This window comes from Mobula birostris, chromosome 28 (assembly GCF_030028105.1).
Source record: "Mobula birostris isolate sMobBir1 chromosome 28, sMobBir1.hap1, whole genome shotgun sequence".
NCBI classification, from domain to species: Eukaryota; Metazoa; Chordata; class Chondrichthyes; order Myliobatiformes; family Myliobatidae; genus Mobula; species Mobula birostris.
The window spans coordinates 28,060,480-28,082,227 of NC_092397.1; the positions used below are offsets into that span (position 1 = coordinate 28,060,480).

General features: G+C 46.3%; 2 protein-coding genes and 1 long non-coding RNA gene across 3 annotated transcripts in view; 2 read left to right on the plus strand and 1 right to left on the minus strand.

The window, feature by feature from the left end:
- LOC140188910 (uncharacterized) overlaps nucleotides 1–21,748 on the plus strand; it is an 838,801-nt gene that overhangs the window by 556,969 nt on the left and 260,084 nt on the right. The window lies entirely within an intron of this gene.
- Nucleotides 9,936–21,748, plus strand: part of LOC140188914 (uncharacterized) — a 37,094-nt gene continuing 25,281 nt past the window's right edge. Inside the window, exon 1 of the long non-coding RNA XR_011883417.1 lies at nucleotides 9,936–10,031. This is a non-coding gene — a long non-coding RNA (uncharacterized lncRNA). The remainder of the gene's footprint in view (nucleotides 10,032–21,748) is intronic.
- Nucleotides 17,186–17,867, minus strand: LOC140188889 (histone H1-like). The gene has a single exon (XM_072245547.1). The coding sequence runs from the start codon at nucleotides 17,834–17,836 to the stop codon at nucleotides 17,186–17,188; it is 651 nt and encodes a 216-aa protein (XP_072101648.1). The 5' UTR covers nucleotides 17,837–17,867.

Sequence of the window (21,748 nt, forward strand, 5' to 3'; positions counted from 1 at the left end):
CTGACAATCTTCTAGATCTCTAACAGTACCTAGCTCTCTTAACCTTATGTAAGCTTTTCTTTTCTTCATGACTAGATTTACTACAACCTTTGTACACCACGGTTCCTGTACCCTACCATAACTTCCCTGTCTCATTGGAACGTACCTATGCAGAACTTCACACGAATATCCCCTGAATGTTTGCCACATTTCTTCCGTACCTTTCCCTGAGAACATCTGTTCCCAATTTAAGCTTCCAAGTTTCTGCCTGATAGCCTCATAATTCCCCTTACTCCAATTAAACACTTTTCTAACTTGTCTGTTCCTATCTCTCCCAATGCTATTGTAAAGGAAATAGAATTATGATCACTATCTCTAAAATGCTGTCCTGCTGAGAGAACTGACACCTGACCAGGTTCATTTCCCAATACCAAATCAAGTACAGTCTCTCCTCTTGTAGGCTTATCTACACATTGTGTCAAGAAACCTTCCTGAACACACCTAACAAACTCCACCCTATCTAAACCCCTTGCTCGGGGAAGATGCCAATCAATATTTGGGAAATTAAAATCTCCTACCGCGACAACTCTGTTGTTATTACTCGTTTCCAGGATCTCTTTCCCTATCTGCTCCTCGATATCCCTGTTACTATTGGGTGGCCTATGAAAACCACCCAGTAGAGTAATTGACCCCTTCCTGTTCCTAACCTCCACCCACAGAGACTCTGTAGACAATCCTCCCATGACGTCCTCCTTTTCTGCAGGCATGACACTATCTCTGATCAACAGTACCACGCCCCCACCTCTTTTGCCTTCCTCTCTGTCCTTCCTGAAACATCTAAAACCTGGCACTTGAAGTAACCATTCCTGTCCCTGAGCCATCCAAGTCTTTGTAATGGCCACCACATCATAGCTCCAAGTAGTGATACATGCTCTAAGCTCATCCGCTTTGTTCACAATACTCCCTGCGTTAAAATAGACACATCTCAAACCGTTGGTCTGAGCACGTACCTTCTCTATCACTTGCCTGTCCTCCCTCACACACCGTCTCCAAGCTTTCTCTATTTGTAAGCCAACCGCCTCTTCCCCAGTCTCTTCAGTTCGGTTCCCACCCCCCAATAGTTCTAGTTTAAACTCTCCCCAGTAGCAAACCTCCCTGCCAAGATATTGGTCCCTGTGGGATTCAAGTGCAACTCATCCTTTTTGTACAGGTCACAACTGCCCCAAAAGAGGTCCCAATGATCCAGAAATCCCAATCCCTGCCCCCTGCTTCAATCCCTCAGCCACTCATTTATCCTCCAGCTCATTCTATTCCTATACTCACTGTCCCGTGGCACAGGCAGTAATCCCGAGATTACTACCTTTGCTCTCCTGCTTCTTAACTTCCTTCCTAACTCCCTGTAGACTGTGTTCAGGACCTCCACCCTTTTCCTACCTATGTCAGTTGTACCATTATGTACCATGACGTCTGGCTGTTCTCTATTCCACTGCAGGATATTTTGGACGCGATCTGAAACTTCCCGGACCCTGGCATCCGGGAGGCAAATTACCATCCGTGTTTCTTTCCTGCATTCACAGAGTGCCTAACTAAAGAGTCCCCTATCACTACGGCTTTTCTCTTCCTTTCCCTACCCTTCTGAGCCACAGGGCCGGGCTCTGTGCCGGTGGCTCGGCTGCTGTTGCTTCCCCCAGGTAGACTGTCCCACCCTGCCCCCCCCAACAGTTCTCAAACAGGAGTACTTATTGTTCAGGGGGACAGCCACAGGGCTACTCTCTGGTACCTGACTCTTCCCCTTCCCTCTCCTGACTCTTAACCACTTGTCTGTCTCCTATGGTCCCGGTGTGATCACCCTTCTATCACCTCGTCGCTGTCCCTGACCAGACAAAGGTTAACGAGCTGCAACTCCCGTTCCCTAACGCGGTCCCTTAGGAGCCGCAGCTCAACACACCGGGTGTGGATATTCCCGTCCACGAGGCTGGGAGACTCCAGAACTTTCCACATCTGACACCGAGCACAGAACACCGGTGTCACACACATACTTCCTTTCCGCAATTAACGCAGGTAAACCTACCTCGCCTCATTATCACCTAAGCCAGTTGAGCCAAAGCCCTCTCACTCTGCTGCCCGCTGGATATGGCGCTCTTCTTTTTAACCTTTTCCCGCTCTACTGGCTGATGTCACGCGCCTGTGCAGTCTTGCCTCTCTTTACTCCGAGTAGTAAAATACCTTCGGTCTGGAAATCCTGAGCCGTTCCACTCGCAGCCTTCTTGCTTTTCCTCATCCTCTTTAAACCACACATTTCTCTCGTTAAACTTTTGTTGCACACACCTCATAATTGTCTGCATTAAATTCCATCTGCCATTGTAACAGCTGGACAACGTCCCATGTCAATATTTGCTAGCCTTTCTTGCTGTCCACTGCACCCCTAATCTTGGTGTTATCTGCAAACTTGCTGATCCAGTTTACCACATTCTCATCCAGATTGTTAATACAGATGGAAAACAGCAATGGACCCAGCAATGGGAGGTTTAACCAGGGCAGGATGTACACAGTGAATGACAGGTTCCTGAGAAGTGTTCATGAACAGAGACTTTGTGTGTTTCTGCCTCCACCACCTCCTCTGGCAGGTCATTCAGGAGACCATCACTGATCCTTATCCCTCTCAAACCCCCCTCCCATAATCAAGAACATCCACATTAGATATACCCAGTGAATTGGCCACAGCCGTCTGTGGGGATGAATTCAGAGTCAGAACCAGAATCAGGTTTATTACCACCGGCGTGTGTCATGAAATTTGTTAATGTAGCAACAGCAGTTCAATGCAGTATGTGATAATATAGAAAGAATAAATAAATTACAGTATGTGTGTGTATGGATATGTTTATTTTGTAGATTGAAAACAGTGCAAAAACAGAAATAACATATATAGAATACATCTAGAGCAGTTTTGTCTGTTTTAAATTGAGAAATCAAATGTCTTCAAACTCCTTATGAAACATATCTGCTGTCATGCCTTCATTTTACTGTAGCTGCATCGATATGTTGGGACCAGGTTAGATCCTCGGAGATATTGATATCCAGGAACTTGAAATTGTTCACTCTCTCCACTTCTGATCCCTCTATGAGGATTGGTTTGTGTTCCCTCATCTTACCTTTCCTTCAATCAGCTCTTTTGTCGCACTGACATTAAGCACAAGGTTGTTGCTGCGACATCACTCAACTAGCTGGTATATCTTGCTCCTGTAAGTCCTCTCCTCTCCATCTGAGATTGTACCAGCAATGGTTGTATCCAGCATATTTATGGATGGCTTTTGAGCTACGCTTAGTCACACAGTCATGGGTAGAGGGGGAGTGGAGCAGTCGGCTAAGCACAATCCCTGAGGTGCACCAGTGTCAGTGTTGATTGTCAGCAAGGAGGAGATATTAATTTGAATTTGAATTGACTTTATTTCTTGTATCCTTCATGTACATGAGGAGTAAAAATCTTTGTTACATCTCCGTCTAAACGTGCAATTTACAATCATAGTAATTTATATTAATTTATAATAAATAGAACAGCCAGTGTAACATAGAAATACACTCAAATCAGTGTGAGTTAATCAGTCTGCTGGCCTGGTGGAAGAAGCTGTCCCGGAGCCTGTGTGTCCTGGCTTTTATGCTGCGGTCCTGTTTCCCGGATGGTTGCAGCTGGAATACATCGTGGTTGGGGTGACTCAGGTCCCCAGTGATCCTTCAGGCCCTTTTCTCACACCTTTTGTTGTAAGTGTCCTCAGTCATGGGAAGTTCACAACTACAGATGCACTGGGCTGTCTGCACCACTCTCTGTAGAGTCCTGCGATTAACGGAGATGCAGTTCCCATACCAGGCAGTGATGCAGCCATTCAGGATGTTCTCAATTTTGCCCCTGTAGAAAGTTGTAAGGATTTGGGGGTTCCTAGCAAACTTCCTCAACCGTCTGAGGTGAAAGCGGCGCTGTTGTGCCTTTTTCACCACTCAGCTGGTGTGTGCGGACTGCGTGAGATCCTCGGGTATGCTGATGCTGAGGAACTTAAAGCTGTTTACCGTCTCAACCCCAGATCCACTGATGTCAATAGGGGTTAGCCCGTCTCCATTAATCCGCACAGATTGTGGTGTCCCGGTTAGGAAGTCAAGGTGCGAGTTGCAGAGAGACCAGGTTCTGCAGTTTATTAATCAGGACTGTGGGATTGGTGGTATTAAACACTGAGCTATAGTCAATGAACAACATCCTGTCACAGGCTGTGCAGATGCACTACCCCTTGGTATGGAAGTTTTACCTGATCTTTGTTCTAACAGGATGTCCTAGTATTCTGAGGCTGTGCCCTGTGATCCCAGACTGCCCCGCTATCGGAAACATCCTCCCCACTCCATTGTAGGTCTTTCTATTTTTGATAAGTTTCAGTGAGATTCCCTCATTCTTCTAAAGTCTAGCAAGTACAGGCCGAGAGCCAGCAAACAATCCTCGTGCATTAACCCTTTTATTGCCAGGATCATTCTTGTGAACCTCCTGTGAACACGTACCTTTTTAGAGAAGGGGCCCAAAACAGTTCACAATACCAAGTGTGATCGGACCAATGCCTTATAAACTCTGAGCATTACATCCTCGCTTTTGTGTTGTAGTCTTCTTGAAATGAATGCTGACGTTGCATTTGATTTCCTTACCACCAAATCAACTGGCAAGTTTATCATTAGGAAATCCTGCACATCGGAGACGTGCCTGACCCCAGTACCCGGGAGGGGACACCCCACCGTGGCATCTCTCTTGCTGCCACAGAATCTCCTGCACATCCCCTGTACTGTGAGTCTGTTGTCATCACTGCTGTGATTGACCTTTCCTCCCGCGGAGCATCAGACCGGGGTGTCAGTATCACTGACGTGACGGGCTGCTGTTCTCTGGTTTGTCATCCTCCCAGGGGTATCTAAAGGAGTGTACTTGTTGCTGAGGGTCACAGCCACAGGGAGACATTGCACTGTCTGTCTCTTCCCCTTTCCAGTCGTGGTAGTCACCAAACTATTTGCAGCCTGACCTCAGGTTTGACCAACCCACTGAATCTCTGGTCTCAGCATCCTGGAAACTCTGGGTCTGTCCATCTCCAGCACCATTCCCACTTCTAGTGGTCACCCTCATGCATTAATCCTTTTATTGCCAGGATCATTTGTGGCACCTTGTCAAAGAAAGCCTTTTGAAAGTCCAAATATATGACATCAGTGCATCCCCTTTATCCATCCTGCATGTAATCTCCTCAAAGTATTCCAACAGGTTCATCAGGCAAGACTTTCCCTTAAGGAAACCGTGCTGACTTTGTCCTTTCTTGTCCTGTGTTTCCAATACTCTTCAATAATTGACTCCGGTATCTTCCCAACCACTGAGGTCAGTCTAACTGGTCTATATTTCCCTTTCTGCTGCCTTGCTTTGTTATATGCCTTCCCTTTTGGTTTTACATTAGCTTTGATTTCCTTGTCAGCCGCGGTTGTACTATTTTGCCATTTGAGTATTTATTTGTTTCTGGAATACATTCATCCTGCACCTCCCTCATTCTCCCCAGAAACTGTTACTTCTCTGCTGCCATCCCTGCCAGCATCTCCTTCCAATTTATTTTAGCCAACTCTTCTCTCAAACCACTGTAACTGCCTTTACTCCACTGAAACACTGCTGTGTCAGACTGTACTTTCTCCCTGTCCAATTTCAAGCTGAACTCAATGATACTGAGATCACTGCCTCCTAAGGGTTCTTTTACCTTCAGCTCCCTAATCACCTCCAGTTTATTCAATAACACACAATCCAGTATAGCTGTTCCCCTAGTAGCCCAATGACAAACTGCTCTAAAAAGCCATCTGTTCAGCATTCAGCAAACTCACTCTCTTCAGATCTATTTCCAACCTGATTTTCCCAATCGACCTGCATGTTAAAATCTCCCATGACTCTGATGAAATCTCCCCTTCCACAACATTGCCCTTTTGACCTGCCTTTTCTATTTCCTGTTGTAATCTGTGGTCCACATACCAGCAACTGTTGGGAGGCCTGTAAACAACTACCATCAAAGTCTTTTTTACACTTGCAGTTTTTAAATTCAACTCACAATGATTCAACATCTTCCGATCCTGTGTCACATCTTTCTACTGATTTGTTACCATTCTTTACCAGCAGAGCCATGCCATCTCCATTGTCTACCTTCCTATCCCTCTGATACGTGTAACCTGGGGCATTTAGCTCCGAACTAGAAACATCCTTCAGCCGTGATTTAGTGATGGTCACAACATTAAACATGACAATCCGTAATAGGGCAATAAGATTATCCACCTTATTTCTTACACTCCGTGTATTGAGATATAACAGTTTGAGTTCTGCATTTGCTACCCTTATTGATTCTGCATCCCTCATGCACTGATACTCACCCTGCTGGCTGCAGTTATGTCCTGTCATCTGCCTGCCCTTCCTGACAGTGTGACTGCATGCGATCTTTGCTTTTTTACCATCTGTCCTATCCTGCATCCTTTCACACCAGTTCCCATGCTCCTGCCAAATTAGTTTAAACCCTCCCCAACCACTCTAACAAACCAGCAGTATGCCCCCAAGAAAACTAATCTCAGGGTTGTATATGGTGACAGAAATGTATTTTGATAATACATTTACTTTCAGCTTTGAACTTTGTAGTAGAGAGCTGGGTGTTGTACTGGTCTGTGTCCTCACTGGCCGGTGTTGTGCTCTGGCAGCTCAGTGTACTTGGTATATAGTGTCAGTGTTTCCACAGAAGTGTGTCCTTATTAGACAATTGATCTTGTCCATCCTGGAGTTTGGTAGATTCACTGGCGACCAGAGTGATTTTTTTCAGACTATTATTGGGCGGAGAATCATTCTGTGATCGTCGAGACTATTTGACCCATCAAATTTATACCAACTCCTGCTACAACATTTCCACAATCCCATTCCCCACTGTACCCACAGCTCTGCAGGTCATTTCCCCTGAAGGACTTGTCTAATTCCTCTCAGAACACTGGGTGTTCCTGCCACCACTCTGCTGAGTCCCATATTTCTCAAGGTGAAGTCAAGAATGTCCCTCTCCCTGGTGGACGACATATTGTTTCAGGAAACCTTCCTGAACACAAATAATGCTCCATCCAAGCCTCAGGGTGCAAGGGAGTCCCAGTTACTCCGGGGAGGTTATTCACTCACCAAATCTACTCTGTAGTTTTTACATCAGTCCATAACCTGCCAACATATCTGTTCCTCTCTTACTGGCTGTTGTGAGGCTTCCAGTATAATCCTAGCACGGGGATTGCTCCTTTCTTATTCCTGAACTCTACCCACATTGTCTGACTGGAGGAGCCTCCAGGGTGACCTTGACCTTGTGACATTCTGCCTGATCAGCCGTACAGATCCCCAACCTCATTCACCTCCCTCTGGACTGTCTGAATCATCTGAATCCTGGAATGTTTCACTACCAGTCTTGCCCTTCTCTCAGCTGGATCTCTGTAAACACAAAATACTCTGCGGATGCTGGGGTCAAAACGAAAAGTCACTGTTTTGGGCCGGAACTGTAATACCTTTTTTATTTATTTCCTCGCTAGCAGGTGGCACTGGGATTATCCCCACCCCCACCACAGAGTTTCTACTTAACTTTTCCTCAACTCCCTAAGTTCTTTTTGCAGGACTTGTCTCTTTTGTTAGAGCCAATATGGACCACGACCTCTGGCTGCTCACCCTGCCCTTTCAGAATGGCCTGTACTTTTTCAGTTCCATCCTCGACCCTGGTACCAGAGAGGTAATGCATCATCCTGCAGTCTGTCTCCTTACCACAGATACACCTGTCTGTGACCCCGGCTAAAGACTCCCCTGTCACTGAGGCTCACCGAGAACACAGAACAGTACAGCACAGGAACAGACCCTTCTTCCCATGATGTCTGTGCTGAACACGATGCCAAATGAAACTAAATCTCTTCTGCCTGCTTATAATTCATGTGCTTAAATTCTCTGAATATTCATGGACTTGTCTAAAACCCTGTTAAATGTCATTATCATATCTGCTTCCACCACTCCCCAAGGCAGCCCATACCCGGCCCTCACCACTCTCTGTACAAAAACAGAAATCTTACCTGCCCTAACGTCCACCTTTAAATTTTCACCCTGGCATTTTAAAGCTGCACCTTCTCATATTTGATATTTCTACCCTGGCAAGATGATTCTGCCTGTTTACCTTGTCTACACCTCTCATAGTTTTATAAACTTCTGTCAGGTCTCCCCTCAGTCTCCTTCACTCCAGGGAAGACAGTCCCAGTCGGTCTGATCTTTCCTTGTAACTCAAGCCCCGCAGTCCAGGTAACATTCCTGTGAATTGTTTCTGCACCTTTCCAGCTTAATCACATCCTTCCTCTCATGTGACCAGAACTGCACAGGGTACTCCTGGTGTGGTGTCATTATTGATATGTACAACTGTAATGTGATGACCCAACTCCTCTCATAGCCTTTGCCGATGAAGACAAGCATGTCGTGTTCCTTCTTCACCACCGTGTCTACCTGTGTTGGCACTTTCAGGGAATTATGCATCTGTGCCCCAGGTTTCTCTTTCATCAACACTCCTCAGGACCCTCCATTCAATGGGTACATCCTGACTTGCTTTAACTTCCCAAAATCCATCATTGTGCACTTGTCTGTCACGGTAACAACACTTCTCTGTTTCTCTGCACCAACACCCCAGCAGTAAATGTCAATGAACCATTCACCTCTGAACCTTGGTCATATATGGTTTTATGAACCACTCACTGCTCCCGTCTCTATTTTGTTGTGTAGTTCAGCACCTTGACCCCTCTCTATTTCTCTCGTTTACAATTTATCTCCACATAAATCACAGTCTGACTTTTGATTCCTCCTACCATTCTACATGCCATCACACTTCACCACATTAAACTCCATTTACCAAGTATTCTACTCACCAGCTTCTTCTTATCCTGTTGGAGAGATGAAATGTCCAATCACATCATGTCCCCCACCACATTCCCTGTCATTGACCTCCCTCCTCTGGGTCATTAATATCAATAATAAATCATTGTCGATCCAGAACTGGTCACTGGGAAACTCCACTAGTTATATCATCCCAGTCTGAAACAGACCTGTTATTCTGTCTCAGTATGGTAACCAGTCTTCAGTCAGTATTAACACACTTCCTTCCCAGTACTGAGCTCTGGTCTTGTGCACCAGCCTTACTTGTGGCACCTTGGCAAATGGCTCCCGAAAATCCAAAAACACCGCTTCTCCAACTTCCCCTGTAAAGTCTCAAATCTCTGGTATGTTTGTCAAACATGACTGAACGTTCAGCAACCCAGGTTACAGGGTCCAAGACCAGGTTCCAGATGGACAGGGTGGTGAAGAGGCTTTTGGAACACTGGCCTTCAGTCAGGGCACCGAATATAGAAGCTGGGATGAAATGTTGCAGTTGTCCAACACGTTGGTTTGGCCGCATTTCGCAAATAGTGTTTAGTTTTAGTGACCCTGCTGTCTGACAGACACCATTAAGCTGGGAAGAGAGCAGAGGAGGTTTACGAGGATGTTGCTGGATCTTGAAGGACTGATTTGTGGAAAGCGTTTTGGTCAATTTTCCCTGGAATGTTGGAGAATGAGTAATGATATTGCAGAGGTGTAAAAAAATAATAAGGGGCCTGAGTTGGGTCAAAGATAACAATCATTTTGCCAGTGTTGGGGAATCAAGAACTGGAGGGCATTGGTTTAAGATGAGATTTAATAGGAACCTGAAGGGCAACTTTTCCAGTTGGTGGTGGTGAGGGGGTTGCAGACCACGAGCTCAGATGGAAACTTTGGTCATCGTGGACAATTTAAGCTGAAGGTCTTGTTTCTGTGCTGTGTGAATCTGACTGTAAACCCTGTTGACTTAGTTCAATGACATTAAACTTTTCGAAATGATTTGCTATTTCTTGATAGATTATCGACTCCAGTACCTGAAGTGAAGTTAACAGGACTACAGTTACCTTCCACCATTCTTCAACAATGGTTTTCAACTAACTGGGACCTTTCTGTAACAGTGAGTTTTGACAGACTTCAATGTCTCTCCTTTCTCTCCTTTCTCTCCAGACTTTAGTGCAGGTCGTTGGGACCTGGTAATGTTTGCTTTTAGTCCCATTAGTTTCTCCCTGGAGACGGCGGTTGTTACACATTATGGCACAATATTGAAATGTCACCATCAGATATCTGTGGGATGTTTTCTGTGTCCCCACTGTGAACACTAACTCCTTGTCGGTCTGATGGTCTGATGTTCAGTGCAGACTGGCAATCCTGCGACACCGCTGGTGCTTGACTCCATCGGTCTCCGCTGTTGCTCTGGATTCATCAGCTCCTGCATGGGCGACTGCTTGCTTTACGTTTCGTACGTCCCCGACTTGCTTTACGTTTCGTACGTCCCCGACTTGCTTTACGTTTCGTACGTCCCCGACTTGCTTTACGTTTCGTACGTCCCCGACTTGCTTTACGTTTCGTACGTCCCCGACTTGCTTTACGTTTCGTACGTCCCCGACTTGCTTTACGTTTCGTACGTCCCCGACTTGCTTTACGTTTCGTACGTCCCCGACTTGCTTTACGTATCGTACGTCCCCGACTTGCTTTACGTATCGTACGTCCCCGACTTGCTTTATGTTTCGTACGTCCCTGACTTGCTTTACGTATCGTACTTCCCCGACTTGCATATCGATTTCCACAGCTAGGGCGCAATATCCATGGTCGACCCTGACCAGCGGAGAGCCATCACCAACATGTTTGCATGTGGCCTCCTCTACTGCTACGACGAAGCCAAGTACAGGTTGGCCGAACAACACCTCATATTCTGACTGTGCAGCCTCCAATCTTGATAGAATGAACATTGATTTCTACCAATTCCGGATATCACTACACTCTGTTTCCCTCACCCCCACTTCTTTTCCCCCATTCTGATACCATTTAACCCCTTCACCTCTCTTCACACACCCTCATGACCTGCCCATCAACTCTGTCTGGTTCTCCACCTCCTTCGTGTCATCCCATGGTCCAAAGTTCTCTCCTATTGGATTCCTTTCTCTTCATCGCTTTGCCTTTTCTGCCTGTCACCCAGCTCCTCAGATCATCATCCCTCCACAAACCACACGTTCCCTAAGGATGAGCTGTACCTAATGCAATCTGCAAGAGAACTGAGACTTCAGAAAAGATTTGTTTTCCAGCAAGACAATGACTGCGAGCTTAAAACCAAAGCTGCACAGGAATGCCTTAAGACAACACAGTTCATGTCCTGGTGTGGCCAAGTCAGAGTCCAGACCTCAGTCTGTGGCTGGACTTGAAAAGGGCTGTTCACTCATAAACTCTGTGCATTCTGACAGACCTTGAGCAGTTTTGTAAGGAAGAATGGGAAAAATTGCAGTGTCCAGATGTGCAAAGCTGATAGTGACCTATCCACATAGACTCATGGTTGTAATTGCTGCCAACGGTCCATCGACTAAATACTGACTTGAAGGAGGTGAATACACCTACCTGCACAGGGTCCATTCCCTGTACGTTATATTACATGACACCCTTACTCTTATGTTTAACACCCTGACCAGTGGAAACCAGCATTCTGCACACCTTATCCCGTTGTGTAGCCACATTCAGTGAACTATGTGCCTGGATCCCAAGATCACTCTTTACACCAATGCTGTGAAGGGGTCAGACATTAACATTATACTTTCTTCTTTCATTTGACCTCCCAAACTGCAACGCCACATTCCCTCCCAGATTAAATTCCTTCTGCAGCTACTCTGCATATCTGTTTGTGATCTGTATCCCACTGTGTGCATTGATCAATATCTACACTGTCCACAATTCCACCTATCTTGCTGTCACCTGTAGACTTGTAAACCGCCCATCAACATTTTCATCCAAACATCGATATATATCAGAAACAACATAATTCCCAGCATCAATCCTTGTGGATCACCACTGCTCACAGACTTCCAGCCCTACTTAGCCTTCTATGAGAAAGCCATTTCTGAATTGAAATTGCAATTTATATTGAATCCCACTGCTCTTTTTCAAATGCCGTACTGAGGTTTATGTGGATCATGTCCACAGCCTTGCCCTCATCAAGCACCAAGATGTTGGGTCTCATTCTTTTCACATTATATGTCAATGATTTGGATGATGGAATTCATGAATTTATTGCAAAATTTGCAGATGATATGAAGAGACAGGTGGAGGTGCAGGTATTTTTGAGGAAATAGGGAAGGACAGACAGATGAAGAGAATGGGCAAAGAAGTGGCAGATGGAATACAGAATTGGGAAGTGTATGGTCATGCACTTTGGTTGAAGAAATAGTAGGGTTGATTATTTTCTAAATGGAGAGAAGATACAAAAAATTGAGGTACAAAGGGATTTGGGAGTCATTGTGCAGGATTCTCTAAAGGCTAATTTGCAGGTTGGGTCTCTGCTGAGAAAGGCAACTGTGATGTTAGCATTCATTTCAAGAGGACTGGAATATAAAAACAAGACTGTAATGTTGAGACTTTATGAAGTACTGGCAAAGTCTCACTTGGAGTATTGGGAGCAGTTTTGGGCCCTGTATGGAAGGGTGAGCTGAAACTGGATGGGTTTCAAACGAGATTCTCTGAAATGATTCCAGGATCAAACAGCTTGTCATATGAAGAACATTTCATGGCTCTGGGCCTTTCATTCACTGGAATTGAGAACAATGAGGGATGACTAATTGAAACCTATCACTGTGATAAAGTTGATGTGGAGAGGATGGGAGTGTAAGACCAGAGGACACAGCCGCAGAATAGAGGAGTATCCTTTTAGAATGGAGATGAGGAGGAATTTCTTTAGAGAGAGTGGTGAATCTGTGGAATTCGTTGTCACAGGCAGCAGCTGTGGAGGCCAAGGTATATTTAAGGTAGAGATCGATAGATTCTTGATTGGTCAGAGCATGAAGGGACACATGGAGAAGGCAGGAGATTGGGGCTGAGAGGAAAAATGGATCAGCCACAATGAAATGTCAGAGCAGACTCGATGGGCCAAATGGTCTAATTCTACTCCTATACCTTAGTCTCTGTCATCACCTCACAAACCTCGAGCAACTTTGTCAAGCATGATCTGCCCACACAAAACCATGCTGATTGTCCCTAAGCAGGCCATGCCTTTGCAAATGTGCATAAATCCTGTACCTCAATATTTAACTCTGACCTGGTGGTCTTTAAACAACTCCCACATGTGGCTGCTCCCAATCAATGCCCCTTGGCTTCTGTCTTACTGCGTCCTATCTTGCCCTCCTGCAATTTAGTACCTTCTTACAAGATCTAATTTTATTCTTACTCATAACTAAGAAAAATATAAGATCCCAAAATTTTCACTGAGTCTTGGCTGTCTCCTGGTCTGGTTCATTTCCCAAAACTAATTCCCACATGTTCTCAACTCTGGTTGGGCTCGACATAATGTTTCAAACTTTCCTCAGATTCACTGAAGAAATCTTGCGCTTCTTAGTATTGAGCAAATTCCAGTCAATTCTAGGGAAGATAAAGTCCCTCCACTGGTTATTGTGGGGCCAGTGCAAACATCCCAACAGTGTAACTGCAGATTGCCTCTGTAAATGAACCTTCCAGTTTGCAGTGACATTCCCAGTGGGGTAACCTCTGCATCTTTTAACCCCCCCCTCCCACCCCCACTCACATGTAAAACAATCAAACCCAGGAATGTTGAGCTGCCAGCCCTGTCCGTCCGACAACATAAAACTCCTAATGTTGAAATAAACTCATTTCAGCCCAGCAATCCCACCATGTTTATTAGCCTGACATTGGCGCTCGTTCTTTTCAGACTGTCTTGTCATACATACATTCTCCCACTTGCTACTCCAGTTCAAACTCTGCCAAGTGACACCATCAAACCTCCTGGTGAAGATATTGGTTCCGGTCCGGTTGAAATGCAAATGGTCTTGTTTGTCCCGGTCTCCCACCTGCCTGGACCACCCATGAATCCATGAATCTGAAAACCTCCCTCCTGCATCAGTTCCTCAGCAACATATTAAACTGCGCGAAATATCGATTTCCCACCACACTAGCGCATGGTTTTGGTCACAATTCCGCGATTACAATCCTGGAAGTCCTGCTTTTTTTAAACCTAGTTCTCTAAAACCACTGTGTAGGACTTAACATCCCTGCTCGTTTAAACCCTTCCGTGTAGCACGAAGAAGGCTCCCCGGAAACATATTGGCTCCCCTCCTCCTTGGACCCGCCTCTCGTTTCCCTTGAGACCCAAAGATCCTTGTACCTGAAGAACCACCCACCTCGCACCAGCTCCTCAGCCACCCCTTTACCTGGGCTTTAGAAGGCGCCAGAAGCGCGGTCTATATATCTGGTTATGTATCCTGTTCTTGTATGTGACCAGTCTTTCATTTCCCTGACGACCCAGAGGAACAATTGTTCTAATGAATCAACCCCCTCATCACTGGAAGTGACTGCACCCTCTCCCACCAACTGCTGTGTGTGAGGGCGCTGACACTGGTCATGGGGCCGGGAGGGACAGACCGAGGTCCTCGGGGATTTGTAGAATGGAAAAGCACTTCCTTTAATTTAAAGCAGGAGAATCGGCAAATTCCCAGAAAACCCATAGTATGTACGTGGTGTGTGAGGGAGTTTTGTTTTTCGCTGGAGCGCTTCGTGTCGGATGAATCGTTGGAAATTGGCGGTTGTGGTAAAGTGAAGGCGGAGCTGGACGATGAGAGGCCGCTCTCGGCTCTGTCCGTCACTCTGACTCTGTCTCCTCCCCTCCCCGCCTCTGTCTTTCTGCGCGTTTCTCGGGCAGGTCGGGGCGCTGTGTATAAAAGGAGACAGCAGCAGGCAGTTTGTCAGTGAGCAGCGACCTGAGTGAAGCAGCATCATGTCTGGCAGAGGGAAAGGAGGCAAAGGACTGGGCAAAGGCGGAGCCAAGCGGCACCGTAAAGTGCTCCGTGATAACATCCAGGGCATCACCAAACCGGCCATCCGCCGTCTGGCTCGCCGTGGTGGTGTAAAGCGGATCTCGGGTCTGATCTACGAGGAGACCCGCGGGGTGCTGAAGGTTTTCCTGGAGAATGTGATCCGGGATGCGGTCACCTACACTGAACACGCCAAGCGCAAGACGGTGACTGCCATGGATGTGGTGTACGCTCTGAAACGCCAGGGCCGCACTCTCTATGGCTTCGGCGGCTGAAAAACTCCCACCTCCTTCTGAGCACAAAACAAAGGCTCTTCTAAGAGCCACCCACCGCCTCACAAACGGAGCCGTATCCGCAGACTTTTAATTAGTTTTTATCGATACATTCAGTTGGGTTGCATTTGAAACAGATTGATCGAATCCGCTTGAAACATACTGCAATTCTGCCTTTCCAGTCAGTGATTACCGCAAAACCTGCATTAGGATCGATTTTAATCCTCTATCAGTTTCGAACAGAAATCAGTTCACTCGTTTAGAGAACGATTCTGCAGTTGTGAATTTAAATCTTAACTGAGGAAATTAGATATTAAATTTATTAAACGAAACTGAATTTGTATAATTCGTCATACAATTAATTGTAAATAAAATGTAATCAAGCACCGTTGCTGGGTGGTCTTCAATTGCCAGGCGATTTTAAATTAATCCGGCGCCAATCACTCTGCATCAATGAAGTCCGACCGCTCGGCAAATTTTTATTTGTCGTAAATTTTTATTCGCCGCCAGCCTACAGGAAAGGAATCAACCAATCGCAGTAAGGAACCTTAATAGACACCTGGTTCAGCCAATCAGAGGTGATGGGCAGACCCTTTCCAAAAGTATAAAATCCTGTCCTGAAGCACGTTTCGTCTATCTTGTTCCTGTATTTCAGCCTGTGTTGTCGGTTGTGAAGGAGAATGGCCCGTACCAAGCAGACAGCGCGTAAATCAACCGGAGGGAAAGCTCCTCGCAAACAGTTGGCGACCAAAGCGGCGCGGAAGAGCGCTCCAGCCACCGGCGGAGTGAAGAAGCCTCATCGCTACCGGCCCGGCACCGTGGCTCTGCGGGAGATCCGGCGCTACCAGAAATCCACCGAGCTGCTCATCCGCAAACTTCCCTTCCAGCGCCTGGTGCGGGAGATCGCTCAGGACTTCAAAACCGATCTGCGCTTCCAGAGCTCGGCCGTCATGGCCCTGCAGGAGGCTAGCGAGGCTTACCTGGTCGGGCTGTTTGAGGACACTAACCTGTGCGCCATCCACGCCAAGCGAGTCACCATCATGCCCAAGGACATCCAGTTGGCCCGCCGCATCCGCGGGGAGCGCGCCTGAACCCAGCCTCCACAACAAGCACAAGAAAAGGCTCTTTTAAGAGCCACTACCACAGCAAAGGAAAGGGCTGTCGCTTGCTGATTATTGTAGTGACGATCTGCCTTCCTGATGGGGTTGTTCGGTTTTGCATTAACTGACTGCAATCATCAGCTGTTCTGTGCCGACAGGTTAATTCAGCGAGAGACAGGAGATGAACGCGCTCCCTCCCTGTCAGGGTCTCATCTGGCCCTTCACTTCTCCCACAAACCTGGCATGTACAGCTGCTGCGGCTGTTACCGTTTTGTTTGCTTTCGACATGCCCGGCTGTCCTTGGAGTGGGAGCATGCGGTCGCGATGGGTACAGTGGGAGATTTCCGAGAGCGGTAATTATATATTTTTGATTTTATTCTTGTAAATGTTGTGTAAATAAACTTTTGTAGCTGGTACCTGATTGAAGGTCAGTCGGCAAAGTCGCCGGGTAGGTTATCATATATCTTCCCCCTGCAGTCCATCCCCAGAGACAGATCCCTCTCTCAAGACGCCCCCTCCCCTCTCACACAGGTTTCAGCAGTTCCCAATCAACTCAGCTGAATCGGGCTTTGGGATGCGAGGTGCGGAATCTCAGTCACGCTGTCCTGGAGCGGGAGAACGAACTGGGCCTGCAGACCACCCCACCGGTCTCACTCTCTCTCACACACACACAACCCGAGTGAAACGCAGTGTTTCACTTCAAATCTGGGACGTCAGGGCCGCTCTGAATGTCAGAGAGGTACCGGGAAAATCGGGTTTTATGCGGTAAGTTCCCCCGCAAAACTCAGTCGGACCCACAGCGGGAATCACAATATTCACGATCAGCTCTTTTCTGAGATGTGGGTGGCTCTGAGAAGAGCCGTTGGGTTCAAACACTTACAAACGGTATATCTCAATTCACTTTTTGACTGCTGTCTTCTTGGCCGCCTTCTTCTTCGGGGCTGCGAGTTTCTTGGGGCTCTTTGGCTTCGACGCCGCTGGTTTCTTAGCTGCCGTTTTTTTAGCCGCTGGTTTCTTAGCTGCCGCTTTTTTAGCCGCTGGTTTCTTAGCTGCCGCTTTTTTAGCCGCTGGTTTCTTAGCTGCCGCTTTTTTAGCCGCTGGTTTCTTAGCTACCGCTTTCTTAGCCGCTGGGTTCTTGGCGCCAGACTTCTTGCTGGGAGATTTCTTGATGGCAGATTTCTTTACCGATGGCTTGTTCGCTTTCTTCACCGCTTTCACAGCACTTTTTCCTTGACCGGATTTAAAGGATCCCGAAAGACCCGCGCCCTTGGTCTGAACCAAGGAGCCGCTTTCCACTCTCTTCTTGATGCACATCCTGATCTGGGCGCGACGTTTCCCCACATCGACACCGCTGCTGGTCAGAGCCTTCATGATGGCCACAGCGGACATCCCCTTCCTATCGCGACAATCCGCCACAATATTATCGATTTGTTCGCCCAGTTTGGGACCGGCTGGTTTGCTCCGGCCGGCCGCCTTCTTCTTGGGAGTCTTCTTTGCGGCGGCGGGTGCGGCTGGAGGAGCCGTTTCGGCGGGTGCTGTCTCGGTCATGTCGGCGACTCTGGAAAATGCTTCTCACAATCAGACTGAATGAGAACTGAAGCGAAAGGCGGCGGCCCAGAGCAATTTAAAGACAGCGAGCGGACGGGGCGGAGACATCCTGCTGTCAGCTCCCGGAGACTTCATTTTTCTGTGTTTCTCTCTCCTCAAAAACTCTCCGATTCCAATTAAAATCGGACACTCCAGAGACTCAGACTGGTCCTTGTCCGTCACTGAGGCCGCAAAGTTCGCCGGAAAGAGAGTTTAATCGGGATTAAAGGCAGCACTTTCTATTTTAACCCGTTTGATTACTGCACTGCCCGCGATCTCTCTCCATTTTGTTGACCTGTTCTCTGCTTTTCGGCTGAAATTTTGAAACTAACTAAAACTTTGCGGTTAATTCCCGCTTCGGGACTGAGCTGGGGAGTGAGGCGATCCCATAACAGAGAAATCTTTTCATTTTGTACAGGAGGCGCTGGGAAATCCGGCGATGTGTTCGGACCCACAAACACAGTGATACTCGTCTAATCCGCCCGCCGCTTTAAAACACTCTCTCTGAATCAGCAAGTCAGGCAGCATCAATGCTGAGAATGAACAGTCGACATTTCGGGCCGAGTCCCTTCATCAGGACTCTGGTGGGAGATGCTGCCTGACTTGCTGGGTTCCTCCAGCATTTTGGCCGCGTTGTTCGCCATTCCCAGAATCTCTTGTCGTTATGCTGGCACAATGTTCACATCTGCACCTTCAGAGGCCTGTACTGCTGTCAGAACAAAACGACAGGTTCCTCGTCATATAACACGGTGATAAATCTGATTCTGATTCCAAGGAATAAAGGACAAAGGACATTGTCTGGCCAAACTGACTATGTAACTGAGAACCTCGGGTCCGGGAAATATACCTTGGAAATCTTTTCCACACACTCCCCAGTTTAACCACGTTTCCTATAATGGTGACAAGAGCTGTATACAAATCGGCAAGTGTGTCCTCCAGTCATTTACACAACTGTGACATAATGTCACAACTGATATACTCTATCCCCTGACTAATGAAGACCAGCATGTGAAACCCCGTTCTTCACCACCCTGTCTGCAAGTGACACAACTTTCAATGAACTGTGTTCACTTTACCCCTAAATCTCTCCGGCCCATTCCAGTCCCCAATGACCGATCTTTCATAGTGTAAGTTCTACACTGGTTTGACTTTCCAATATGCACCGCCTCACACTTATCTGTATTGAAATGCATTTGCCACACTTGACCCTCTTCCCTAAGTGATCATGAGCACCCTGTAATCCGCGACATCCTTCTAAGTAAAGTTGAGGGAAGTTACTCCAACTCATTAATAAAACTTTTGTGCACTGGCATTGATCAGTGAAGGTGATTAGTATCAAATTCAAAATCATGTTCATTATCATGGACATATGTCATTAACTTTGTTGTTTTGCTACAGCAGTACAGAGCAATTTCTTAAAAAAAAAAGTTAAAATAAGAAATACAGAATAAACTAAATCGTGTAAAAAGAGGATCAGGGAGGGGTGTGAGTCTGAAGATGAGAACAGGAAACCTAAAACCTTGTCCATTCTTGCCTCTTTTACTCTTCATATATCTGAAAATAAATCTTTTTTGTATCTTGTTTCTATTATTGGCCAGTTACTTTCATAATTCATCTGACTTCTGCATATTGTTATTATAGTTGTTCTGTTTTTTTAAGTTTCCCATTCCTTTAGCTTCCCATTAATTTTGGTGATATTCTTTGCCCTCTCATGTTCTTTTATGCTGCCTTTGTCTTCTGTTGTTAGTGATGGTTGCCTCATCCTCCCTTTTAAATACTGTTTCTGCAAATTTCTCCTGGAGACTGAAACTTTTCATACAAGGTAATCTGGGAAAGTTGAAATGCCCAACTGCTGTAAACTTGTTCCCATTACCCCTCTGTGTGATTTACTAATATGTCTGCTGCACAATATCTGAGCCGATTGGGAGGCCGGCAGATTAATCCCATCAAAATCATCATTCATCATTTTATTTAAAACCTATACTTACAAGACCTCATCAAAACCCCTCTTATCAGTGAAGTGTTGGTCTCCTTATTCAAAGATGCAACATCCCCCACCCATAAGGTAGCTTTTAAATGTTTCCCCTTCATCTTAAACAATTACCCTGTAAATTTAGGCTTCCCTACCCTACAAAAAGAGTGCCCACCTACTGATTTTGTAAACCTCTGGACGGTCACCAGACAGCTCCTTACTCTCTCAGGAGAGAGAAAGAGAGTCCCAGTCTGTCCAGCTTCTGCTGATAATTAAAGTCCTCCAGTGTCAGTAACATTCTCATCAAACTTCCCTCCACACTTGCCAGCTTCATGACATCTTTCCTGCAACTGGATGACCAGAACTGTGCAAAATACAGTCTGGTCTCACTTTGACTTTTACAGCTGTCATACGGCATCCCAAATTCTCTACTCAGTTCCCTGATCAATGAAGACAAATAGGCCAAACACCACCTTCACCATCCTGACTATCTGTGTTGTCTCTTTCAGTGAATGATGTTTCTGTATTTCATGGCCCTCTTCTGTAATACTCTCCAAGGGACAAGAATTTACTGTGCAGATCCTTCCCTGGTTGAACTTCTCATAATGCAACACCTGAAACTTGTCCACATCAATATCCTTCTGCCATTTTTTGGCTGACTTCCCCAGTTAATCTCCATCCTATTGTACTCTCACACAATCTTCACAGTCCACACTACCACCAACATTGCTGTCATCTGCAAACTCACTGTCACTACAATGTCAGAAAATTGTTAATGTAGATGACAATTGACAGTACCAGCACCGATCCCTGTGACTGTCACTGGTCAGAGGCCTCCAACCTGAATAACAAGCTGCCATGACCACCCTCTGTCTCCTTCCATCAAGACAAGTATCTTGTCTGGCATCCCCTCTGCTCTAAATGTGTAATACAAAAGAAATAAAGATTAAATCAAAATATATCTACCTGTGGCCTACATCTCTCAGAAGGGACGAAACCTGAACTCCCCACTCCAATTCTGGCCCACTCATACAATGACCGCTCTGGTTAAGTCTAACTTCTTTTTATTGGATCTTGCCACGTTCCGAATTATGGGCAATCAAACATTTCCTCGGGAGCTGTGACATGCAAAATGTGCCAACTGCCCAGGTTCACTTCATCAAACTCCCTCTCCTTTTACATAATCTGATGACTGTGTGGGACTGTGGCACTCAAAACTGTGGACTACAGGAAACCAGAGTACATGCCTGCACTGTTCTACAAGGCCACAAATGATTAAAAAAACACTGTATAACAAACACTGGAATTCCCCAACTGAGATGAATGGGGAGGCTGGATAACTGAAAAGATTCAAAGAGAAGGAAGATAAATGTTTTGTAAAATCAGGGAAGTGGGATTGACATACAAGGAAGGCTGATGGCAGATCAGACTTTATATCGAATTGTGGGTGAGGGACTAAGAGAGGACACACTGGAGGGTTCATCCAGTGGGACAATGTGGATGGAGCTCAGGATAAGAGAGGTGCATTCACTGATGGGGTTATACCACAGGCCTCCCAAATGCCAGCAGGAGATAAAGGAACAGAAATGTAGCAGGTAATGAAAGATGTAAAAGCAACAGGGTAGTTGCAGTGGGTGACTAATTTCCCCAATGTTGACTGGGACTCCCTTAGAGTCAGGGGCTTAGATATCACCGAATATGTTAGAAGAATACTGGGATGTTACTTAACATTTAAGTGGATAGTCTAACCCGGGAAGGGAGCCATAGAAACATAGAAAATAGGTGCAGGAGCAGGCCATTCGGCCCTTCGAGCCTGCACCGCCATTTATTATGATCATGGCTGATCATCCAACTCAGAACCCCGCCCCAGCCTTCCCTCCATACCCCCTGACCCCCATAGC